Source organism: Hemicordylus capensis, chromosome 1 (genome assembly GCF_027244095.1).
Source record: "Hemicordylus capensis ecotype Gifberg chromosome 1, rHemCap1.1.pri, whole genome shotgun sequence".
Taxonomy (NCBI): domain Eukaryota; kingdom Metazoa; phylum Chordata; class Lepidosauria; order Squamata; family Cordylidae; genus Hemicordylus; species Hemicordylus capensis.
Window position 1 is genome coordinate 97,584,095 of NC_069657.1, and position 27,124 is coordinate 97,611,218.

Here is a 27,124-nt window from a genome sequence, read left to right on the forward strand (position 1 = left end):
ACCCAGTCGTTTGGTGGCGACCCAGGACCAGACTTTCTCTGTGGGCTTTGGAATATGCTCCCTGCTGAAATAAGAGCATCTCCTTTTCTGTTCATTTTCAAGAAGAACCTAAAGACCCTCCTGTTTTCTCAGGCTTTTAATTAGAATTAATTTTAATAATTTTAAAAACTTGTTTTAATAATTATTTTATTTTACTCTATTGTTTTTATTGTCATGTATTTTAATTTGTAACTTTTAAATATTTTAAATTTTGTACCACCTTGAGATTTATATATCAGGTGGTATAAAATATGATAGATAAATATATGGTGACGAGGTCTGATTAGGTTTGGGGTTTTTTAATTCTTCCTTGCTGCTTATACTTTGTGTGTTAAAATTTGTTGTATACTGTTTTGCAGATTTCTTATGGAGAAGCAGTGCCTGTCTATAGAGATTTAATGGATAAAGTTGAAATCTGGCCCCTGAATTTAGAAGTCCAGGCAAATGGATCAGGTAGCAGAAGAGACTGGATCACGTCCACCTTGTGGACAAGTTCTGCTAGTTTTGCTTAGGAAATGCAAAATGTGCCTTTTGACATTAGACACCATTGCCATCCAGGCATGCACAATTCTCTGGAGGCATTTGTAGAAGATGCACTGTGGCCACTTTAAAAAGTTGAATTGTGGCAACAGCTCAGTTGCCCTAGTATAAGCACATTTCTGTATAGAAATGTTAAAATGCATGTTAAAAAATGTGGTGTAGTTAACACAAGCCAAATGCCCATGAGACAGAACTGAGGTCACCTGAAGTACAGACATGACCATAATTATCACATTGTAGGTGACTTGTTTCTGAGTCAGCCCCCATTTTCAGGCACAGAGTCACCCCATTTCAAGATAAGATGACTATTTTCTGTATCTCTACCACAGAAACCCGATAACATATACAGTTCATACACCAGTACTGTACATGGTAACTTTTTATTTTGGAACCAGGGTCTGTCTAATATGAACAGAGCTATTTATAGTTAATGAAGTAGTAATGAAATAAAAATGTCTGCTCTGGTTCTAGCTATGGACCTAGTAATCACATCACTCTAGCTACAGGTTGGGGAGAAAGGAAGAAAAATGAGATTGCTTCCCCTGCCCCACCAGAAAGGAAGCCCTCTGAACAACTAGAGAGGAAAAGCATTCAAAGGTGTCAGAAATTCTGCCCTGATTTATCTAGCCCTTTAAGCTGTTGCTTTGATAAGCACAAGCTGAAAAAAATGTTTCCAAAAATGGCATGGCAGACCTAGGTATTCTACGAACTCCATTCCATGAGCTGATATAAATGTAATAGAAGGTGAAATCCTTTCATTTGTTCCAAGTGAGCTACTGCACATTTTCACCCTCTCCTGGTGTTTGGGGTAAGTATTACCCTGACATCTTTTCACCTCTGTGTTTAATTCAATAAGGCTTGCTTTCATAAAAAGGCTGTCTAGGCTTTACCTGAAGAGCTTGCTCCTTCTGAAGACAGAGACAATGGCTCTTGCTGGTAAATTAAGATGCCTAATTGGAGTAGCATATACAATGTTGAGTTGAACTGGATATTCTGACTATCACTTGGTGATTATCAGAACTGCTTATGGTACACAATGCAGCCCTGCTAATTGCTGTTATTCAGTTGGGACCCCATATGCAGGTAACTACCACTGCAGTCCAGACTAATGATATATTCATGCATAGATGCTGCGAGCACTACTGGAGAAGGGTGATTTTCATTGATCTCTCCTCTCAGTAGCCAACTATGAAGTCTGAAAATATGTCCTTGGAGGTCATGCAGCCCTCAGGGACATGTTTTCAGGAGTCTCAGCTACATAGGGTAGCCCTCTCCATAGCGCATGCTGTGTATTTGCACCAGCACTGTTAGTCTGGATGTCAGCCATTGAACAGAAAATCCTGTTTATTTTGTGGAACTTGAATATCAGCATTTTGGCTTCAGTAGCTCACACCTGTATAGGAATAAGGGCAACTTCCCAACCACTTTTTGGTAGCGTGTTATACACTATATTTGTGTTACTTTTTTGTTACTGCTAGAAGGTAATGGTTTCACATCTGGATTTGGGTTCCGTCCACTGTGCAAATCTCATTGACTTTTGGTATGGTAACTGCTGGTGCAAAGCTGGCTTAAGGGTGATTTTGCATATTAAGAACACATGGCAAAAAGCATATCCATATGCTCACACTTCCACCATCCGTATGCTCACTCTTTCACCATCCAATGAATATTGTCCCATCCAAAAGAGAATCTGCATGTATATTCCCCCCTCCCCCAAGGAGAGCTGACAAACTCCACACACATCTGAAGCCCACCTATCTCTCCATGGAGAAGAAATGCAAGTTTTATTTCATGATGTGAAAACATGCAGCAGAAATGAGAAGAACAAGTTCACTTGCACATGTGAGTTTGCCACAGATTGTAATGTGCAAGCTGAAGCCAATCTAATTCTTACTAAGATCGATGAAGTGCATGTGGGGGATACAGCTTAAACAGCCAATTAATGAGAAAGAAAACAGCTACAGTATACAATATTGAATCACAAAGTGTTCCCCTATATATTGATTTGTGTAACTTGGCGATAAAATAAGGAATACAGCCTGGATTTTTTTTAATGGCAACTTCTCAGTAATTCTCTAGAATGTGCTGATATTATCCAACAGGTTTGGGAAGATGGTTTGTGTGTTACTAGTAAGATTTCATTGCCATATAATGTTTAACTGCTCCAGCATGAAAGTATCTGCTAAGAGGAATAGAAGTATTGTTGTTTGAAGAGTTGAATTGCTAACATCTTCAGAATAAGCATTTAAGTGCAACACCCACCCACCCCCGCATGTACAAGGTGTAAAGTTGTCATATTACATCTATTAGTAGAATCAAGAACAGTTGATTTATGTGGAATTTATTCCATGTAAAAGTATTTAGAATTGCAGAAAAGATTTAAGATAGCCAGAGTGAGTAAGGAGTAAGCCATTTGTGAGTGGTTGGTTAGCTTCCTAACACTAAACACGTTCCAGTGAGATTCACTTCCATGTAATGGATAAGAACTTAACCTCATATGCATCAGGGTTGTTGTGATTGTTTTGTTACAGAAGCAACCAAGTCCAAACTACTTTTTAAATATATTGCTGGTCTACGACCAAAATAAAGTTTTACTTACTTACTTTTACTTTTTAAATACATGATAGGGATATGCACCATTGGAATTAACAATGTTTTCCATAAGTTTGTACAGCAAACCTTGTCAAATGATATTTTCTATATTTACGCATACCAGCAATAGTTTTCTGGCATGTTCGCCAGAGTGCCTGCAACTGAGATTTAATGTATGGATTAAAAAGCAAAGTATGCTACAGTGGCCAAAGGAAGTGCCAAGTTATCCCAAAGAATCAATGAGGGCTGATTCACAGATGAAGTTTCATCTCAATTATACTTTGTTTAATTACTCACAGGTGTGAATGACCTCCACTGAAAAATCTTATATTTGAAATGCTATGAGACAATACAACCATTTTTTGCTTTGTGATGCCATGGGCACACTATCATGTCACAGAACACACTGGTTGTTCTGTGACATGATTGTTCCATTCATATGATATTCCTCATTTTTCCACTCAGTTCTGCACAAGAGATACTGGAATAGTTTAACTTTGGATATGTATGGGGGTTAAAAGCACCTACTAGTTGTTTCCAGGGAGGAGAGTATATCACAAAATCCTTTTCTGTCCTTCTCACACTTTCTGTCCCATTATGTACCTGGATAAGTGAAAGGCTAACCTTAAAACTGGACTGTAAGGATCCTAGACAGAAGTCACATGTACACATTGTTTTTGGACAGTGGAGCCAGACATATCTCATTGTGTTTCTCAGAACAGACTTTTTGATAAGGAATTCACAGTTCACAAATATAGAACAGTTGTTGTAAGTGAGCACTTAGCAGCTGCTGCCATTTCAAAACATTACCCAACACTTATCTGAAGCTTTCCAGAGAGGACCTATTTTTAAACCTAAGACTGTTTATATCATTGAGGATAATAGAGAGACTTCTGCTGAAAAAAGTGTTTTTAAATGCCTGCTTGGAAAAATGTAAATGTCCTTTATCATCTCAATTTATTAGTTTAAAATGTCCCATCTCCGTACAGCCTTTTTGGGAAAGTATGTTTTGCCATAATGTTAAATATAGTATTCTCCAGCAATTTCAATAATGTAATTCAATCCTAATAAAGATGAGGATACTGCATAGTGTGCAGCTAATCTTTTGGTAAGCTGGCCGTTTGTTATCTCACTACGTAGAGAGTATTTCACAATTGCCCTGCTTCCCATGTTTTCAACCTGGGGCATGGTTTACCTCTAGTCAGAAGAAACAGTTCTGGGCTAGATGGTCCAAATGGTGTCTCTCCAGCCAAACATTTGCTGGCAGACATGGAAGGCTACAAATTTGCTTGGAGGAGCAGTAAATGTGGAGGCAGGGGGCTTAATCCTTTCCACTGCAGGCAAAGTTATGCCACACAAGCAAGCTGCTTTTCCACATGTGAGGGACAGGATTTGTGATGATGGTATGCTGAATTTAATGAGTTGATCCTCCTCTCTCTGCTTTCCTCTAATCAAATTTATTGCTTTCTAGGACTTCGTTTCATTAAAAAAAATGGTCAGAAGATTATTATGTGTGGTTGCTGTGCAACATCTAATTTGGTCAGTGTAGAATCCAAGGGAACCACTGTCATCAGTATAAATAGCTTCATATGTTCATCAGGTGCAGAAGTGGCTACATGCATACCATAGTATGTTACCACTTAATAAATGGCTTTCTGTATTTCTCTTGGCACAGGAAATCATGGCAGAACGGATTAGTGTTAGGGGCACTGATCTGAGTCAAAGGAAGCCTGTAATTGTCAAATAAAAAATATGTTACTTGAGACAACATTGAGAGTACCACTGAGATGTATTGTATGATTAAAGCCTGAAGTTTCTCATTGTCTTTGTGGATGTGGGAGCAGAAGATCTCCCATCTATCAAAACCTTTCAGTTCAATTTCCCCAGTTTTTAATAGGACCCACCCAGAGAAAATGAATTTATGTTTTTCAGTGGGCATGACTAAAAAAGGGTACTAAAACCCACTCAAGTAAATATATTATCTAAAGACAAGATACTCTATTTAAAGCAGGAACGAAATACCCTACCTTGTAAAGGATTCTCTGCTTGAAATAGCTCTGTATGATGCAAGCCTTGTACAAGCCTTGTTTTTGCCACCTCTCGGGGCCACTTTGAACATCTTGAATTATATCCAGTGTGGTTTCAGATATTGTGTTCACTATGTGTACATGCACTTGAGAGACTTAATTAATTGCAGCTCTATACTCATGGTGGAGTACACTTATAAATTCATTTAATATGGTCAATACATTAGAATTTAAATAGCAAGAATAATCAGACAATCTGTTTATCATAGCCTGCAAATCAAGATAAATACATCAGCACAGTAACCAAACAGCAAGAAAATAAACAAAAATCAATTACTCCATAACAAGGAAGCCTCAATTTATCAGCTGCCTCTTCTTCTCTGTGACTGACAGAAACATTGCCACAGCTAGAGTCACTTTAGGGATCTGATTTGCCAACAAATAACTCACATAAAAGTCATCCATTTACCTAGAAAAGTAACCAATAGATAAGCAATTAGGGGTGTGCACAAAACCAAAAAACTCGGTTCGGCTCTAATAGAAATGGACTCTAGCCGAACCGGGTCCAGTCTGGTTATTTGAACATTTGAACTACTCTTGGTTCGGTAGGGTGGCTCAAAGCCAGACTGATAAAGGGGAATGTGGTAAGGATTCCCCTTTACCAGTAAAGAGAAAGGGAGGCAGGGGGCTTAGCTAAAGAGAGTTGGGGCAGGAGGGAAGTTAAATTTTACCTTGCTGCTTGCTGCTGGCAGCGCTAGGGCAGTGGGGACCCCACCCCCCACTCCTCCAGAGCAGCTAGGCCTGTTTCGGGCCCAGTTCAAGTCTCTGTGCATGCATGGAGGTCAAGAAAATGGCCTCTACACATGCACAGAGGCCATTGTGGCCACTGATTTGATAGCTGTGGTGAAGCTATCGCCCCCTCAGATGCCTTAAATGGAGTTCTGAAAGAAAAAAAACCTTTGCAGTCACTCTATGGCTCCATTCAAAGTAGGGATGTGCATGAGCCGGTTCACACACACAGGCTGTAGGGAGCAGTGCTGCAACCCTACTGCAGCTGTTGCTAGGGCGAGTGCCGCACCTGGAAAAGCGGCGGGGTGGCAGCAGAGCAGGTAAGGATGCTCCCTGCCCCACCAGCCCATGCACAAGTCGTTCATGCACATCCTTAATTCAAAGTACATTAGTTTTTATTAAACTGTATTCTGTGGTTATTTCTCAGTCATAGATAGGTTAAAAGACAACTTCTTGCTCTACAAGCACTCTATTTCAGCAAAGTACACTGTGGTATCCTGTGTCAGGCAGAGAATCTTTTGGTGTCTGTGATGAGAACTGAGGATTGTGGGAGATTTAGCTTCTTGGTCATTGTAGTGATAGTCAGGTTTGAGGGAGGATTAGGCCTCATAGGAAACATAGGAAACTGCCATATACTGAGTCAGACCATTGGTCTATCTAGCTCAGTATTGTCTTCACAGACTGGCAGCGACTTCGCCAAGGTTGCAGGCAGGAATCTCTCTCAGCCCTGTCTTGGAGAAGCCAGGGAAGTAACTTGAAACCTTCTGCTCTTCCCAGAGCGGCTTCATCCCCTGAGGGGAATATCTTACAGTGCTCACACATCAAGCCTCCCATTCAGATGCAACCAGGGCAGACCCTGCTTAGCTACGGGGACAAGTCATGCTTGCTACCACAAGACCAGCTCTCCTCTCCTGCAGCTCTCTCAAGCAATAACTGCTTGGAAAGTAGTTTTCTCCCAAATAAAAAAGGAAGCCTGGGAGAATCAAATTCCTGTGGCCTAATCCAGAATGAGAGGCAGGGTTACTGGACTTAGAGAGGAGTAGGGGAAGGGTGTGTGAGTTCAGTTCTTCCTTGGAGGCCTCTGCGTGAGGTCTGATTAGCAACTGCTGAAAGGAAAGGGGAGACTAACAGCCTTTGGCTGGGAATCAGCTGGAAGTTCCTTACCTGGAAGTAAGTAGAAAGGATAGGGAGCAGTTTAGCTAGATGCGTCAGGGAATTTATTTTTATTTAAGTGCATGGATCTGACTGCATGTTTCTTGTAGTTTCTGTGGTTCTTGTAGTTTCAATTTACTTGAATGGAAGCAACAATAATTAATGCCTCTATAGTTCTCCTTATCATCCAATTATTAATAAATCTTTCCTGTTATAGAGTGTTACTCCTTATTAGGTCCTGCCCTAGTCACATGCTCTTGAGGCCTAAGACTGCTCAAGCCTTTCTTGTAGGGAGGGGTTCACTTTACTCTCCCAGAATATTCCCTTGGAAGGGTGAATCTGCACATATTAAAAAGTGGATGGTAGCAGCCTATCCGAGACTCCTCAAAGCTAGAGTAGGGATTCTGTACCCCCCCCCTTTAAAAATCGCTGCAGTGATAGTTCACACAATTATCTGTGAGTTATCAATCTCCATTGAAGGATCTTATATTTGAAGTGACATAATACATCAGCTTCTTGATTTGTGATGGCAGGTGCATACACTTGTTCTGTGATGGAGGAGTCCATTCATATGAGATTTATCAGTTACTGTTCCACCCAGTTCTGCTCAAGAAACACGGAAATTCTGAACATGGAAAAAAGTGGAATTTGGTTTGAGCTAATTAGTTCCAAGTATTGATCTAGAATGGAGGCTTCCATAGTCCTTTTTTGACATTTTAAAAACCCATTGTTGACAGCCTGATGAGCAATCTAAAAGGCCTTGTTACTGATGGAGTAGTGGGAATAACCCTCAAGTCCCCCAGCTTGTGATGGATATTTTACATTTGTTTCTTTTGTATAAATTCATGATGGGCTTTTAAAATGTATTGAGGCTATTCCCACAAACAACAGAAAGTGAGCTAAGGGAGTTTAGCCCGCTCTCCATTGATCGTGGGAACCACCAGGCGCATGGGCAAGACCAGTGCTCCCAAGGCAGCTAGCCCGCCTAAAACACCCTCCCCTTAAATGAGGTTAACAGAGCAAGTGTTCTGTTGCTTGTGTGTTGCTGCGGCATGCAGCAAAACACAAGTAGACCCCTGACCAGGAGGCTGCAAGCAGCCTCCTGGGCTTGGGGGTCTCTTCAGGATGCCCCCAGCTGCCCCCCGATCCCCACCACCCCTGCTGGCTCCATGACAAAGCCACAATCATCTGGGCAGGATCATCTGCGGGGAAAACAGGCTAAGCCTGCTCTCCCCGCAAACCCAACAGAAGTTCTTCTCATGGATCGTGAGAAGAACTTCATTATCTTCTGATACCACCCTTTGAATTTCTTATCTCCTAGGCAAAGGTAGAGCAAGTCCAAATTCAGGATGACCCATGGGGAAAGGGGGCGTTTCAAATAAGAAAATAAAAACAGCCCTGCTGCATCAGGCCCAAGGCCTCTCTAGTTCAGCATCCTGTGTAACCGTGTGGCCATCAGATGCCACTTGGAAGCCCACTGGCAAGTTGAGGGCATGCCCTTTCTCTTGCTGTTGGTTCCCTGCAACTGGTATTGAGAGGGATAGTGCCTCTGAGGCTGGAGGTAGCCTACAGTCAACTGACTAGTTGCCATCGATAGATCTGTCCTCCATGAATTTGTCTAGTTTAGCCATCTAAACTAGTGGCCATCACCACATCCTGCAGCAGAGAATTCCAAAGATTAATTATGTTCTGTGTGAAAAAAAAGTGCTTTTGTTGTTCCTAAAATTCCCAGCCTTCAGTTTCATGGCATCATCCCTGGTTCTCGTGTTGTGAAAGAGGGAGAAAAATTTCTCTCTGTCCACTCTCTTTATTCCATGCATAATTTTATACACCTCAATCATGTCTCCCCTTAGTCACCTCTCTTCCAAACTTAAGAGCCCCAGATGCTGTAGCCTTGCTTCATGAGGAAGGTGCTCCAGGCCCCTGATTATCTTGTTTGCCCTCTTTTGCACCTTTTCTAGTTCTACAACATCCTTAAGTTTTTATGTTTGTATTTTACATTTTAAATCAGATTTGTTTCATTTTAAGCTTAATTTTTAATTGTCATTTTTATTGTATTTTTAAACTTTTGTAAATCGCCTTGGGATTGTTTTTAATGAAAGGCGGTATATAAATTTAATAAATAAATAAGACACAGTGACCAGAACTGTATGCAGTACTCCAAATGTGGCTTACTAGTGGGTCCTGTCTTAATATATTAGGAATTATTGCTTTCTAGGGCTTGTTAGCTTGAGTTATTAGGATACTCTTTTAATATCATTGGTTCTATTCACTTGTCTGCTGTTTTTAAGCAGCAGCCTTACTGCGTGTTTTGCTGTTTGTTTTCCTAAATTATATTTCATAGTAAAATTTCATCCCAAGTTATCTCGTTTTACTTCTCTCCAACAAATGGTTGTTTCTGCAGCTGAGGACTGTGAGGAGCTATGTGTGATGATGATGAAACCACCGCTCTCGTCTGTGATAATGGCTCTGGGCTGTGTAAAGCTGGATTTGCCGGAGATGACGCTCCACGGGCTGTATTTCCATCCATCGTTGGACGACCTCGGCACCAGGTCAGTTTTTATTTAAAAATTCCTATGGTCGCAATCCAGAAAACTGCAGGACCATTTCTACATATACACAGGGGCACAGCACACCACATGCAAGCCACATATGAATATAATGGGATTTCAAAAGTAGGGTATGATACCCAATCCAGCAACAACAAAAATCCATGCATAGAAGTATGCGTCTATGTAGGATTGAACTGAAACATATTTGGTTGATCTTATTTAGTTTTCTTTTTTAAAATTTGCAGTGATGCTTGTTAATTGTTAGAATTCTGAGCATAGGGGTTAAATAAGGTTATAATTCAAGAATTACTTTATTTATTTTATTTATTCGATTTCTATACCCCCCTTCCAAAAATGGCTCAAGGTGGTTTACACAGAGAAATAATAAATAAATAAGATGGATCACTGTCCAAAGGGCTCACAATCTAAAAAGAAACATAAGATATACACCAGCAATAGTAACTGTTTGAAGAACAGAAAACAGAGAGTAGGAATAAATGGACAGTTTTCACAATGGAGGTACATAGGAAGTGGGGTCCCCCAGGGATTGGTACTGGGACCAGTGCTCTTTAGCTTGTTCATAAACGATCTAGAAGTTGGGGTGACCAGTGAAGTGGCCAAATTTGCAGATGAAACTAAACTATTTAGGGTAGTGAAATCCACAATGGATTGCGAGGAGCTCCAAAAAGATCTCTCCAAACTGGGGGACTGGAAGGCAAAATGGCAAATGCAGTTCAATGTAAGCAAGTGTAAAGGGATGCACATTGGGGCAAAAACCACCAACATTACATATACGCTGATGGGATCTGAGCTGTTGGTGACTGACCAGGAGAGAAATCTTGGGGTCGTGGTGGACAGCTCGTTGAAAGTGTTGTCTCAGTGTGCAGCAGCTGTGAAAAAAGCTAATTCCATGCTAGGAATCATTAGGAGGGGGATTGAAAATAAAAATCTGAATATCATAATGCCCTTATACAAATCTATGGTGTGGCCACATCTGGAATACTGCATACAGCTTTGGGCACTGTATCTTAAGAAGGACATTGTAGAACTGGAAAAGGTGAAGAAGAGGGCAACTAAAATGATCAGGGGCCTGGAGCACCTTCCTTATGAGGCTAGGCTACAGCATCCGGGGCTCTTTACCTTGGAAAAGAGGCGACTAAGGGGAGACATGATCGAAGCGTATAAAGTTATGCATGGAGTGGAGAGGGTAGACAGAGAGAAATTTTTCTCCCTCTCTTACAACACTAGAATCAGGGGTCACCCCATGAAACTGAAGGTTGGGAAATTTAGGACTGACAAGCAGAAGTACTTTTTCACACAGTGCATAATTGATCTATGGAATTCCTTGCCATGGGATGTGGTGATGGCCACAAGCTTGGATGGCTTTAAAAGGGACTTAGATTCATGTATGACAGGTCTATCAATGGCTATTAGTATGATGGCTGTGGGCCATCTCCAGCCTCAGAGGCACAATGCCTCTCAATACCAGTTGCAGTGGAGCAACAGCTGGAGAGCGGGCATGCACATACTTCTTGCCTGTGGGCTCCCTAGAGGCATCTGGTGGGCTACTGTGTGAAACAGGATGCTGGACTAGATGGGCCTTGTACCTGATCCAGCAGGGCTGTTATTATGTTCTTAACAGTCACTGGAGGTACTGAGCTGAGGGTGGATAGGGCCAGTTACTCTCCCTTTGCTAAATAAAGAGAATCACCACATTAAAAGGTGCCTCTTTGCCATGTTAGCAGGGGTTCCAAGTTAGTAGGGACCCTAACAAGCATCTAATAGAAATAGCTACATTAGAAATAACGTCTAATAGTGCAGCCTTAAGGAAACAATAAACATTGCCCATTAACTCTATTTTTTCCAATGGTCTATACACTAAATGAAATGCTTGTTGCTGGCATGTTTCCCACTTCAAATGTTTACTTTTAAAAGGAAATTTTCTGATTGCTCAGGAATGTATAGAATACCTTTTACAGACACTATGCAGCCTCTGAATTGCTTTTCAGCCATACAGCAGTGTTCCCTCTAAGGTGTGTGCATGTGTGCGCGCTCACACATTTTTTGATGTCCGCTCAGTTAATTTTAGATCCCTGTCCGGTTGAATCAGGAAGGTCTCACTCTGAATCCATGTGTGTGTACACTGCCTTGATATTGTCGCCTAGGACAAAACTCATTCTGCACACAGATGGAAAAAATTAGAGAGAACACTGCCTTACAGTTTAATAATTTTGCATGTGAGAAATCAAGCCATATAGAGAGGGTTTATATGACAACAGCAAATAATTTTGAATCAATATATTTAAAAACAAGCTAAAAAAGCTTAAATATTCTTGGCCTTTTTTTTGTACATGCTGTATTACTACTGCCCAAATTTACTTAAATGTAAATTATCTTATGACAGGAATTGCTGAGAAACATTTCAGATATGGAGTAGAGTCCAGCCAAAGTTTAGCATTTTAAGGTGTCATCAATTTTAATTAGAAGGTGAAGCACTTAATTCTCTCCCATTTAATGAATACGAATACAATGAATATTTATATACTGCTTTTCAACCAAAGTTCCCAAAGTGGTTTACATCAATATAAATAAAATAAAATAAAATAAAATAAAATAAAATAAAATAAAATTCTCAATTTCCTTCCTCTTCTCAAAGGCCCCACAATCTAAAAAAGAAACATAAGATAGATACTAGCAGCAGTCACTGGAGGGATGCTGTGCTAGAGATGAATAGGGCCAGTTGTTCTTTCCCTGCTAAATAAAGAGAATCACCATTTTAAAAATGTGCCTCTTTTTTCAGTTAGCAGGCTTAGGGTCAATGGAATGTAAAAATGCTTCACTTTGACTGTATCAGGTCCATAGTATTTGTGTTTCTGGTGCCAAACAAAATCTCATGGGTAAAGTCAAGATGACACTCAGCTTCAAAAATCTATCTTCTAATATAACCTCTGAAATGTGTGCTTAAAACTTTCATTTTAATAAAGTTAAAGTGTGCCATTGAGTAGGTGTCGACTCCTGGTGACCACAGAGCCCTGTGTTTTTTCTTTAGTAGAATACAGGAGGGGTTTACCATTGCCATCTCCCGCACAGTATGAGATGATGCCTTTCAGCATCTTCCTATATTGCTGCTGAACGATATAGGTGTTTCTCATAGTCTGGGAAATATGCCAGCAGGGATTCAAACTGGCAACCTCTGGTTTGCTATTCAAGTCATTTCCCCGCTGCACCAATGCTATTAGGTGGCTTTCCATTGTAATACTGTTGGATAAACATTTTGCTGTTATTTTGTTTTATGGCTATTTCAGTAAAGAAGGAATTGATTGCCTATATAGAATAAAACAATGAAAGTGATCGTATGAAACTGTCAGAGAGATACAAATTGGAATAGCTTTAAAAATTACATCTCCCCTTTGTTCTGAATTATTATTTAGCTGCAGAGATGACAATAGTGAATCTCTTTAGTAAATATTTGCATTATAACAATGTGATATTGAGGGTGATGCTTTTCTTTTGATAATTTTCCAGGGTGTTATGGTAGGAATGGGTCAAAAAGACAGCTATGTTGGGGATGAAGCACAGAGTAAAAGAGGGATCCTGACTCTGAAATATCCCATTGAGCATGGGATTATCACCAATTGGGATGACATGGAAAAGGTGAGTGGATTGTGTTCATGAAGCTTATAGTTATCATTTGCTGCTTTTGAAAATGGCAATTAACAATAACTGTGCCACCGAAGTAAAGACCGCACCACTAGGGCCAGACAAAGACACCATTCCCATGTGCAGCCGGCTGCATGGAAACTGTTTCCACATGGCATGACCCCACACTGCATGGGAGCATATGTGAATAAAATTACTACATGGACTGGGCACACTGCATGGGACTTTAGCACCTGTTTGCAGGGAGATATCCACACAATTGGTCCAGCCCTGGTTGTGTTTCACACAGACTTTCCTGCAGTGTGAGCCTGTACCATGCAGATAAGGCTCCCATACCGTTGGCTGCACATGTGAAAGGCCAGGGATCCTAAATGGTCAGGAGCACACATGGGAGTGGCCTTGCTTATAATTCTGTCAAAGTCTGCTTCTGCCATGTGAGGAAGCAATGTCCTGAGAAAAGATTACCCATGCAAGGCGGTGTGTGGTGAGGCAAAGGCAAGCAAAACCAGGCCTGTCTTTCTGGTAGGGAATAGCCACAAGCAGAGGTCACCTGTCACTTAGATGAGAGAGTAGGCCTAAACCAGAATCCAGCCTTACCACGCCATCTGCTCTGACCTGTTGCTGTCAAAGAGATTTCTTTTCTGCCCTGTTTTTTATCCTGCCATTTATCCTGTCATGTGCTTTGGCCAAGTGTGACAGGGACATGTAGAATCCAAGAAAAAGAGTTGTGGTATGCAAGGACAAGGCAGTGGAGTGGAATCAGGAATATTAATAGTTTGATGAAATTTCCAGCCCTCTCTAAACCACGGATACATAGAATTAACCGCCCTGAGCCATTTTGGAAGGGTGGTATAAAAATCGAATCGAATCAAATCAATCAATAAATTTTGGCCAGTTATTTTTCGCATATGCCGAGGTTGGGTGTCAATCACCCAACTGCGGATGTGCGAAACCATGGATGGTGAATCTGTGGATAGTGAGGTAAGCCTGTATAGGCCTGTTTCCTACCTTCCATGGTTGGGTAAGGTAATTGAGAGGGTGGTGGCCTCCCAGCTCCCCATTCCAGACTGGTTTTCGGGTAGGCTATGGGGTGGAGACTGCCTTGGTCGGCCTGATGGATAATCTCCACAAGCAGAGGAATAGCTAGATGGCCTGTGTTCGCCCCTCTCCCTGGCAGCCCCTCAGAGTGAGGGAGATAATGATGAAAATGGGGTGGGTGGGTGGACAGGGGCAGATTAACCGTTTTGCTGCCCATGGCAGTAGCTGGCAGTGGCAGTAACAGCAGGGAGGGAGGGAAGAAAGTTCTCTGCTTCTTAATTTTTAAAAAAGCTGCTGCCAGAGCAGTAGCTGCAGGGAGGGGGGGAGGAAGGTTTCCCCCATTTTACTTTAATTAACAAAAAAAGCTGTGGCAGCACTACCACCATGTGGCAGCACATGGTGGTAGTGGCTGGCTGCAGGTTGGGGGCGGGATGAGGAGGGAAGAGTGCCCCCCTTTTTAACCTTTAAAAGTCCACCGCTGTGTGGGCAGCAGCGATCTCAGCTCCTTCCTTCGCCCAGGTTACTGCATGCTGGACTCCGCCACCCACAGCCCATTTTTGGCTTTCCTTCCAGAAGGAAAGCTGGAAATTGGCTGCAGATAGCAGAGCCCACATGCAGACTGCTCACTTGGGAGGAGGGAACATAGGAAGCTGCCATATACTGAGTCAGACCATTGGTCCATCTTGCCCAGTATTGTCTTCACAGACTGTCAGTGGCTTCTCCAAGGTTGCAGGCAGGAATCTCTCTCAGGGAACCTTCTGCTGGGAACCTTCTGCTCTTCCCAGAGTGGCTCCATCCCCTGAGGGGAATATCCTACAGTGCTCACACTTCTAGTTTCCCATTCAAATACAACCAGGACAGACCCTGCTTAGCTAAGGAAACAAGTCATGCTTGCTACCACAAGACCAGGGTAGGAGGACAGAGCTGAGCTCGCCACTGCCCACACAGCGATGGGCTTTTAGAGATTAAAACAAGGGGGCACTCTTCCCTCCTCACCCCCCTTCCTCCCTGCAGCCAGCCGCTGCCACCGCAGCAGTCTTTTAGGGGGCAAAAGATCCCCTTTTCCCCACTCGCCCGGTCACCCCCTCCCCAGAGCAGCTACTGCCGCCGTCTTTTTAAAAATTAAAGTAAGGGGGGGGGACTTTCCTCTCGTTCCCCTGATGCCAATGCCTCCCCAGAGACAGAGAGACACAGCAAAATTTGAGGAGCCGCTCCTCAAATTTTGCCGCTGGAGGCAGATGCCTCCTTTGCCTCTGTGTAAATCCACACCTGGGGGTGGAGCTGGGGAGGCCCTTTGGAGCTTGGGGGCCCGGGTTATTTGAACTCATCCACTCACTTATAGCTATGCCCCTGTCCAACAGGGAATGGACAGAGGGACTGTGACTCTGTTGGTCCTTTTGGATCTCTCAGCAGCTTTCAATACTATAAACCATAGTATCATTCTGGACTTTTTGAGAGGTTTGGGAGGGGGAGGTATTGCTTTGCAGTGGTTCCACTCCTATCTTTCAGGCAGATTTCAGTTGGTGTCACTTGGAAACTGTTTTTCAAAATGTGAACTTTTTGAATCACAAAATGTCCATGATTCAAACAAAAATTCTAACTTACTTATAATTTTATTGCAGCACTTATAATTTTATTTTCTTATAATTATTTTCTTATTTTATTTTATAAAATTATTTTATAATTTATTTTCTTATGCTTATAATTTTGTGAGTTCGGTGGTAGGTAACACCAATCATGCCCTATCACCCAACCCACTTTGGTGTCCCTAGGAGCTACCCATGGGGAACGATGGGTTATTTCGAGTTTCCCCATTATTCCCTATGGCCAAAACACTCAAAACATTTTAAATTGTTCGTCAAAACAGCTGGTTCAGCTGTTGTTAACATTTTGGCCATTTTGTGTTTTGTTTTGAGCTCGGGTCAGAACTCAACATCCATTTTGTACATATCCCTACTCCCCATCTCTCTGCTTTCAGCCTGGGTGCACACAGAGATGGGTCTGAGGGCATCCATCTAATGGGAGTATGCCCAAATGCACTGTGGTCATTTCACTGTAGGGGTGTGCAAACACATTTGACGTCGAACATGTTCAACATTGAACCGGTTTGGTCCAACTCTTCAGTGTCGAACCGAACTACCCTCTGTTTGGTCCAACCCTAGACGAAACACCCCCGAATGTTCAGGCATTCGCGATCTTGAATTTGTAAAAGAAAACACAATAACTTTTTTTTTACCTTTCCTGGAGGCGGTGGGCGGGGTGGGGTCCACAGAGATCCCCCCTCAGCTGGTTCAGCAGCTCTTCAGCCAGTTTTTGGCCTTCACCCGGCAGCCATTATGGAGGCCATGTGTGCAGGCGCACGGCCTCCATAATGGCTGCTGGGTGAAGGCTGAAAAACGGCCGAAGAGGTCATTTCAAAGGCCAGGGGGAGGGGGAACCTCCGCGGATCCCCCCCCCCACCACCTCCAGGAACACCCCTGAGGAAGTAAAAGGTTAAAAAAAATTATTTGTTTATTTATTTTACAAAATCAAGATCGCAACCTCCCCTGACTGGACTGAACGGGGGTGTAGGGTTCGAGGGGGTGCCGGACTGAAGTGGCCCGGTTGGGTTTGAGGCCAGTCCGGCCTTGAACTGAACCAGGCCAGCCGGTTCCGTGCACATCCCTATTTCACTATGCATTCTGGGATATCATGCAGATCATGTGGGTGTATGGCTTACGTGCCAAAGACAAGCAGAACGATCGTCTAGGAGGAAGGTAGGTTGAACCCTGCCTTCTCCCCCAACCACCCTCCCTGCCCTGGAATTGGTTGTGAGAACTACCTTATTTATTCACCCAAGCTTTTTAACTCGATTCATGGTTTTAAATTGTTTTCAGGTTCTGATTTATGTTTTATGTTGCTGTAAACCACCCAGAGACGGAAGTTTGGAGCAGTGTACAAATATAATAAATCAATCAATGAATAAAATAATATTGGGACTTCTCTGATTTGTATGGGGAAAGTATTCCATATGTGGAGAGCCACCACTGAAGAGTCCTTCTTCTCCATTGCTACCTATTTCACTTCTGAGACAGTGGGGCATCCATTGAAGGGTCTTGATGAAGAACTTAAAGGTTGGGCAGGCTCATATGGGAGAAGAAAGGCAGTCCTTCAAATACTATGGAAAGGCAATGCTCTGAAAACTATTGTAAAGACCTGTTATGCAATCATGGCCTCTTCAACACCAGCATGTAATGATTTCAGGATATCTCCAATGCATCTCTATGAATATTTTCCTCCTTCAGAACTCCCCCCCCCCCTCCACTTTATTTCAAGAATAGGAGAGGCCTGCTCTGCTGCTTCTTGTGTGCATTTATGTTTGCAAAGCGGAAATAAACTTTCTGGTAGGCCGATTCTGTAGGCATATAACTAGATCACATTGACCATATCATCCAAGTAACAACCCCTGCACTGTCAGTGAAAATATTTTATCTTATTGACTGCAAAGATTTAAGAAGTTGCACTCTTCACCCTCTAGATGGAAGCATAGCCTTTCCAGACACTCCTTGCTGTGCTTCATTTTACTGCCAAGTGGAACACAAGCCTAATGTTTCCACCCAATCTCACACTCACTCCTATTTTTCCTTAAAAAAAAAAAAAAAGCTTTCTGTGATGTAATGAGCAGATGTGCAGTTAAAAGGTAGCATCTGTGGTGCCTTCTTCTCTGTTTTCTCTTGATGCCTTGTCCATACTAAATGAGTCCCTAAGGCCTGTGTCAACCCAAAGATCATAACCATCTCATTAAAAGCTATGCAACCATGAAAGAAGAGGAAGCTGCTGTATTTTTTGCCCTGGTCCTTCACAAGGCCCTTTGCCCATCCTCCTCCCTTATCATTGGTTCAAACAGGATTTGAGTTGTGCCCCAAAGAGAGGAAGGTGGGCAAAGGGCTCAATTCCTCCCACACTATGGGTCCAGACTGGAGTGTGCTCTGTGTGTGTAGGGAGTTTGATTTCATTTTCTACTACAGACATAGAGGCTATTCTCACGACATGAGCTGCCTGGGTACTGGCATCTCATGTCATCTGGAGCACCAGGAACTCTCCGTTCCTGGCTGCTCCAGACCTGTGGAGCCCGACTTCTCTACCCGGCTATTTACCGAGGTAGACCTTGACAGGCTATCATTGTGTGATTGCCCCAGGTAGCTGGGCTTCCCCCCAACCCACCACCATTTTAGGCAGTGAGCTAGGAGGAAGGAGTGGCCGTGCAGAGTGGAGCAGCTGCTCCACAGGAAAGCCGCTCTGCTGCTTGCACAGTGCATTCTGGGATGCGGAAGGACTTTCTCCTCCCAATCCTACCTCAAGACTCTGTCATTCAGCATTCACGTGAGTGCGGGGCAGAGTCTGAGGGAGCTGCCATTCATATGGGGAGAAGGCAGATAAGGTCCTGCCTTCCCCCAGCCCCGCAGCTAAGGTCATGTGTAGGACCTTAATCTCTTTTTCTTTCATGGGTTCCTCAAAACCCACCTTTCCTGTTAAAAAACCCCCCAAAACCTTAACCCTTTCATCGTCATTCCCTACAGCAATGTTAGTCCTCACTGCCTATAAAAACAAAGTTTAAGTACCTATAATGGTATATTCTTCCCCTGCTACCCTTGCCTCTTTCTTTCCTTCTCTCCTGTAATAGAGATGAGAGTTGAAGGAGCAAGGAAAGATTAAAAGCCCCCTAATAGGAAATGCATGAGAACTAGTGATGGCCCAAGCAGGTGATGGTGGTGGTTTCTAGGAGTTAGATAGATGGTTAGCCCTGCAAGTGGCTACTATGGCTTGAGGGGGGGCCCCATAATGGGAAGTGTGTTAGAGTGCCTGGGCAAAGGTTGCAAAACTGATATTTTAAACGTTAAAAGCTAATAAATTTAAATCATCATTATAAAAAAAGAGGCTACTATGAATGCAATTTATTCTGATGGCCATTTGGGGAAAGGATGGTTTGAGGTGTGCATTGGACAAGTGAGCACGCATATCCATGCGCCTATACAAAATGGCCACAGAATTAAAGAAAGGGAATCTAGTGATCCATGGAGAAGCAGGATCCCTACCTTTCCACACAAGCCTTCTGTTCTATCTCATCTCTCACAAATGTCATCTTCCTCTTTTTATTCTGTCATTCTTTCCCCCTTCTCCTTCGCCAAGACAGAATCACATTCTCTTCTCACAAAGCTTCATAGGGTTCTTGAGCACTCATGAAACCCACTTCCAGAACCAGGGAAGAGGCAAAAAGGGCCAGTGGAGATGTAACAGTTTTTAGGGGAAAGGACATACAACTTGAATTGCTGCAGAGGAATAGATAATTGCATGTGTGTGTGCATGCACGTGCACGCACACACGGTACTGTAGTGTTTCTAGTTCTGCATATATGTGCATATATATCTTTATTGCCATAAGGTACACGGCTTTCTCAGTGAGCTGTAAGAAACAGAACACATGAGCAATGAAATGAAGCATTTTCTGGCCCATAAGCTTCAGTTCACAATATTCAAATCTGGGCTGCTCCATTTTTAAGCCAACATCCACTTACAGCAACATATATGTGTTAATGCATTCACAGCTACTGAACATTTAATGTCAGAAGGGGAAAGCACAAAAATGGGGCATTGGCTTCTTCTGATGACTTCTTAAATGTCTCATGTGGCTATTCATTTCTCTACAGCACCATATGTAATAGAAATAATTGTCACAGCTCCTTCTTACGTTTTAATTTTGAGCATTTGAGAATGCCATGGCCCATGGAAAATAGAGCTGAACTATCTTTGGTATTCATGAAATCAAGCAAATTAGAGTTGAAATGGAACCTAGTCAGTTATTAAAGGCTTTATATCATGGAAACGGAAACCTCTCTCTCTCTCTCTCTCTCTCTTTTTTAAGTGTATAATGCATTTGACAAATGAGAAATGAGCTCTGCAGTGCTGTGCCAGCCTTTCTGGTAGGGGTGTGCACAAAACCAGAAAACCCAGTTTGGTTCAAGTAGAACCGGACTCGAACCGAACCAGGTCCGCTCCGGTTCTGTTCACACTAGAGCCAGGCCTGGTCCAGCTCAAGTCTGAACCACTGCATACCCCGCTGGTGGGGTGGTGGTGGAAGAAAAACATTTTAACAGAAAAAAAGGTGGACTTAGCGCCATTGCGAGGCTTTTGGGGGTGCTGCCATAGGATAATTACCACAGGGTAATCTCCTGAGGCTCCCCCCCCGAAAGATCCCCCGGTCTCAAACAGTCTGTTTGGGGCTGTGTCAACCCATTCCAAGCCCCTCTGCACTGCTGGTGGCCATTTTAGAGGCTGCCACACATGGGCACTGGCCATACATGGCCAGGTTGATGGCCCCCAAACAGCCTGAAATGGGCTGTTTGAGACTGTCAGGGGGGAAGGCAAACCTCAGGAGACCCTCCCGTTGTGGCAGTACCCCCCCCCCGAAGCCCCACAATGGTGGTGAGTCCCCTGTTTTTTCCATGTAAAGAGAAAAACCCAGACCGGTCCCAGACCGGCCTGGCCCAGGGCTAGTAGTAGCTTTGGGGTCACAATTTTAATCAGGAACAGAGCAGGAAAGGGTTAAATGCCCCCACCCCAAGCACCATGGTCCTGTACCCCCTGCAGCCAACACCCCCCCCCCAATGCAGGACCAAACTGTGTGTTTAACCATGCATGCAGTTTGTCCTGAAATGTCATTTGTAATACTACACCCTAAGATCAAACTTTATCTATAGTTCTCATTTTAAAAATCCATTGATTTCACCTCCCCTTTTCTGCCATGTATTAAGGAATTCTTGGACCTCACTGACTACCTCACCCATGATAGTATCAAAATTGTTAGGGTATTTCTACCACACCAGGCAACTAAAATTCCAGGACAGAAAAGCCAAACATGAGACAGTACTATCCATCTTATGCAAAACCCATAACATGATTCTTAACTCATAACAGTCAGCGTACAGCAAGGAAAGTCACACTACATACTGTAGGTATGGGCCTTTACTATTTATATATTTCTTATATATTGCTTTTCTAATTTCCAGTGTTATCTCCAGGTTCTAGGTTCAGTCCCTGGCACCTCTAATTAAAAGGTCCTCAGCAGAGCTAGGAAAGACCTCTGCTTGAGATGGAGCACCAAGTGGAGTAGACCATGGCCCTGTTCGGACATTATGTTTTGCCTGCATTCAGATGTCTGTATGCATGTACATATTTTTATGTGAATGACCATATCTGTGTTCATCTGTACCGGTGTACAGATCTGTACCTGTGTACATTGGGCAACATAAGTCCTCTTCAGGCGTTACCAGTGCAAGTAGCACTCATACTTACAGCGGTGAAAGCAGAGAGGAAGTACCGCTGCCTCACTGTCCCTCACACCCTCTCGCCCAATGTTTGGCACTGTATGTTTGAAGAGGGAGGCGCCATAAATAAGTTCAGTGGCAATTCCTTCCTTCCTTCCTTAGGTGGAAGGAATGCATGTGATGTGATACATCTATTATTACATCTAATAGATATGATACATCTATTTATTACACTGTTCATTTGAAATGCAAACACTCTGTTTTTAACCCACAATTCTTGCCTCCAAACATTGCCCAACTGTTTGCCTTTGACCATCTGTCCCTTTTAGATTTGGCATCATTCCTTTGACAATGAACTTCGTGTTGCCCCAGAAGAGCATCCTGTGCTCCTGACTGAAGCTCCTTTAAACCCCAAGGCTAACCGAGAAAAAATGACTGAGGTGGAAGGAATACTGCCTCTGCCAGTATTTTATCTTATTTAAAGGGAGCAAGAAAGAAGGGAAGAGAGTGACAGAAAGTGGCATCTTCTCCCCACAGGAGCAAGTGGAGGGCAAGGGAGGGTGTAGTAGAGGTTCTGCTTTGCTTGGGCATGATGTTTTGGAATTATTGATCTGATCATTCAGTGTTAAAAATCGGATGAAAATAATAACTATAAATATATTCAGAATAATAACTATAAATATATTCAGAATTTCTTCTAGAAATTATGAAAAAACAATTTTTTTCAACCTTTCTCTGAGCATATTCTGTTGTAAAAAGGAGTGCATTCAGCTAATGTAAGTGGCAGGACTGTCCATGCAAAATTTGGTTTCTTCAGATTAGATCAGAAAGTATGTTGTTCAAAAAAGTTTTGCCCCCAGTGTTTCCTTGAGCATATTCTGGTGTAAAAGGTAGTGCATTCAGCTAATTTAAGTAGCAGGCTGAGGGACAGAGGAAGAAAGGAAGAGAGTGGGAGAAAGAGGGAGGAGGAGGAAGACAGAAAGTGGCACAAGGTGGGTGTTAGGCAACAGAGGGTGGTGTGAGGATATGTGCAGTTCCCCTGAGGTGCATTGGAATCAAATCCAGTCCACCACCCGATTGAGTTTGACACCCCTAGTATAGATAGAAGCTGCACTGCATTATCCCAGGCTATCAGAGGGGGCAGCAGAGTGCCCCTACACATTCTCTCACTTTTTACCAGAAATCCAACATGGAGGACTGAATAAAGGTTTGTTTTTTCTAAGATCAAATGGTGTCTGCATGTTTCTGGAACAGCAGAACAAAACACTGGCCACTTGTAGAAATCTGTTCCCGAGGGCTGTGCAGCTTTACAGAAGATGTATAGATGCTGAAAGGGCTTTTGGAGGGAGGGGGAAAGACACACAAGTCACTTCCCCCTCTCCCTCTGTGCCTGGCCTGCTGCACAAAGCTTCAACACAGGGGCACTGAAGATGTCTTGCAGACCTTCAGCCCCCCTTCCACCACCGGAGGGCTGTGCATCATGCTGCACATTGTATACAGATTGTAATGAGTGTTGGCCATCATGAATAGGGCTCACACTGAGCTAGGTGGATCCATTGTCTCACTTTAGAACACAGGCAGCTTGGTATCTTAATGATCGATAGAAATAAACCATACATAGAAAAGAATGTAGAGATGTGCTAGTTTTCCCTTTTATATCCTATAACAATCTTTACATTGGGGAAAGGGCATTTCTAGAAATATGCCTTTGTAATATGTATTTACTCTCTGTGTGTATGTGTGCACGCACACACATGCGCACATATGCACACATGCACATGTGTGTTTTGTTGCATACTTCCCTCTTCTCTGAGTGGTGGGAAATTTCAGGAGTGACACTACTTGGGCTTAACTTCCTTTGCAGGATTGATCTCCGGAGATTTAGAGAGTATTTGTAATATTGGGTTTGTTTACAGACATACAAAGAGCACATCAGGTAGGCACAAGCAATTTGTGCACTCCAAGGCAGCAGTTTTGCTACCTCACATTGGATCCCCAGACATAGACCCTGAGCCTGCAAAGTGCCTTCCACAAATTTTCAGCTCCTTCTCTCGGTTACTGCTTGTTCTAAAAGTGCAAAATGTTGTTTCATTACATTCACAATCCCTTAGCTTAAGGATAATTTCTTCCAGACTCTGGTGGCTTCCTGCATTCCTGAAGAATCACTGAACCCAGAGACTCCCATTAACATTATCTAGTACTGACCATTCAGGAACATTAGCTAAGCAGCCTGAAACCTCTCTTAACAGAAATGGCCTGCCAGCACCATTGCACTGTGCATGCATGTGATGTGATACATCTATTATTACATCTAATAGATATGATACATCTATTTATTACACTGTTTATTTGAAATGCAAACTCTCTGTTTTCAACCCACAGTTCTTGCCTCCAAACACTGCCCAACTGTTTGCCTTTGACCATCTGTCCCTTTTAGATTTGGCATCATTCCTTTTACAATGAACTTCGTGTTGCCCCAGAAGAGCATCCTGTGCTCCTGACTGAAGCTCCTTTAAACCCCAAGGCTAACCGAGAAAAAATGACTCAGGTAATTACCTGGATGTTGTTTCTTTCAAAACTGTGATACTGTACTTTCCTTCTAATAGAAACAAAGTTTCAGCCATGGTAGAAATGTGACTTCATTCATGTAGCATCAATAGACAGTGAATGGACTATGTGGAAATGCTCTATTACATTTTTGTGAGAGTATGTCCCATAACAGGGGTAGGCAACCTTGGCTCTCCAGCTGTTGCTAAACAACTCCCATCATCCTCAGAAATTGCAGTTGAGGATTATGGGAGTTGTAGTTCAGCAACAGCCGGAGAGCCAATTGCCTACCCCAGTTCTATAGTAATGCTCTGTATTTCCCTGATATTTCTCCTATCCATCCCCAGCACAGTATCCCTCTAGTGGCTGTTGCTGGTGTCTGTCTTATGTTTCTATTTTAGATTGTGAGCCTTGGGGACAGGGAGCCATCTTTATATATAATTCTCTAAGACATACATGGCTAAGCCCATGTGTGAAAGCTCTCACAAGAGTTTGGAGAGCTGCCGGATAGCCATGGGACAGACCAGAGAGATAATATGGTGGCAGTGGTGGTGGCCAGCCAGCCAAAGAAAACGGCAGTGGGCAGCCGAGTGGCTGCGACCAACAGGCGGCCGCAACACGGCATGTTCCGGCAGGCGGGCAGCCAGAAAGTGGGGGTGGCTGGGCAGTGCAAAAGAAGGAGATGGGATGGGTGGTGGTGGGGAACAAGAAGAAGAAGGTGACTGCGATTGGGTGGGTGGAGAATAAAACAGGCAGGGGCAGGCAAACAAAAAAGCGGTGGCGGGGGTGGGGTGGGGGGAGAAGATGGCGGTGGCGGCAGCAAACTAGGGGTGCAGATGCTCTGTGCTGGATCAGCTAGCTTTATTTATTTATGTATTTATATGTAAACTGCTTTGGGAACTTTTGTTGAAAAGTGGTATATAAATATTCGTCACATTCATATTCCTACTCCTCATTTTAAAATGCCAGTATTAAAATCTCCTTAAATCCTTGCCTGATCATGGTTCCTAATTTGTTAACTGTCAGAACTGAGGTGCTATACAATCTACAGAACAATACATACACTCTAGATTACATAGCATGTTTTCTATTTGATAATTGGTGTGTTTTTTTGCTACTGGAGATGTAGTGTTGCCTTCCTCTCCATTCTGAGACACTCAGAAAAGTAGGAGTGCAAACAGGTGCTAAAAATGAAGGAACGATTTGTAAGCTGGAAAACTTAAGGGCATGCCCTCATGAAAACAAATCATGATTTACCCTCCTTCTCCCTCCACAGTAGCTCATCATTGTTCAGAAGTAGTACCTTCCCCCTCCAGTGCTGTGGAAATGACTGCATGAACTCTGCTAAATATCCAAGTTTCGTAGCAAATGAGTCTTGATAAAGCAGCAGGATGCTGGTAATCAATAAGGGAGAAATTGTGCCCATATAGTCCAAAGGACTCTAATTCTTCTTAGTAACAACTGGCTCTAGTATGGTTTTTATAGGGCCAAACTACAGATGACATGCTTATTACTAGAAGTGCCTGTTTCAAGGAGAAGGGGCTTAGCTGTCTTGCCACATTTCCTGCCAAAAATTGCCCCCATGAAGCTGCTTTTTGCCCCTAGTGGCTATTTTGGGAACATATAGCAAGCAGCTTTGGAGGAATTTTCAGCAGGAAAATGGCAAGACTGGGAAAAGGCTAACCACCCACTTCCTGTGCACCACAGTCCTGATAAGAATCACCCCCGCCACAATTGGTTTGTGGGTTTTTTAAGGTTATAGAGGTACTTCCAGTAATAAGCATGCTTTTCTATATGCAAGTAGGTACATATAGTTTGGGCTATAGGATCTTAGTTCACAATCAACTTATTCCATAGAGTTATTATTTGCTGAATACACTTAGATTCTTGTCTATCAACATATTGGCATTGATTCCAAACTGCAAAACTCCCTAAAGGCACAAACCCTGTTCATTTCATACAAGGAGGATTTGTTAGTGACAATGGGGTAGATCCAAAGAACTGTGAAAGAATATAGCCACTACCACAAAACTGCAAATATCTGTTCAAGAGTTCACACAGTATGATGAAAGATCTGCTCTCATAGCTTCACCTGCACAACCTGTAACACAAGCACAAGAATGGGAACGACTATAGATCCTGTCTATTATAACACTGTGTGAATTCTTGTATGGTACAACCTCTTCAGCAAGTGTTTGTGGAACGCCTAGCAGCTATTTTCATTCTACTCAGTTCCTTGCACAAGCTCTTTTGCAAACTCTTGCACGAGTGGAAGCATGCTCTACTATGAGATATAAAATAGTCCTTTCAGAGTGGAAGACTCTGGAAAGGAGAAAGGCACCTTTGGATCCAACCTGATATCACACATGCTTTGCTGGAAATTTCCCAAACTAAAGATTAGGTTACAGAAGCAATTTGCATCTCAGATGTAGTGGGCTGATACGGATTCCAGTATCACTCCAGTATTCACTGAGTAAAGACTGGGACATGAATGATCTTAAGGGACTTAGAACCCAGAAAGTAAAGATCTCGGGAATTCCAGTCTGGGGCCTAGGAATGCCAGATTCCACACAAGATAAGCCTTTCTGCTGCCTTACATAGTGGCTTAGAACACTTGGCATGTGATCCTTCAATTCAGAAGCAAGACTTTAGCAAAAGTACATTCAATGTTTGCAGAATCAAATAGTTGGGTTCAGCGTTCTGGTGTTTCCATCATCTTGATCTGCTTATGGCTGCAGTGAATCAGTTAGGGTCACCTTAACTAGCCCATGTCTATTACATCAAATATTAGGAATAATTTCTTTTCGAAATTGTACATAAAGTCCCACATACTGTGCATGAAATGTGAGTGATTGGAGCACTGCCCATGCTGCTGCTGGGTGTGT

The 27,124-nt window shown here is 42.9% G+C and overlaps 1 protein-coding gene across 3 annotated transcripts in view; it reads left to right on the plus strand.

Moving 5' to 3' along the window:
- The first annotated feature begins 1,239 nt into the window (after positions 1–1,239).
- Positions 1,240–27,124, plus strand: part of LOC128350516 (actin, alpha skeletal muscle B) — a 40,373-nt gene continuing 14,488 nt past the window's right edge. Inside the window, exons 1-5 of one of the 3 annotated variants that reach the window (XM_053308943.1) lie at positions 1,240–1,387; positions 9,544–9,691; positions 13,217–13,345; positions 22,022–22,054; positions 24,130–24,240. In XM_053308943.1, the coding sequence (XP_053164918.1) occupies positions 9,563–9,691; positions 13,217–13,345; positions 22,022–22,054; positions 24,130–24,240 (402 nt within the window). In that variant the 5' untranslated portion in view covers positions 1,240–1,387; positions 9,544–9,562. Of the gene's footprint in view, positions 1,388–2,402; positions 2,422–9,543; positions 9,692–13,216; positions 13,346–22,021; positions 22,055–24,129; positions 24,241–27,124 lie in introns of those variants that run through there. The other 2 variants (XM_053308936.1, XM_053308939.1) reach the window with 2 other exon arrangements.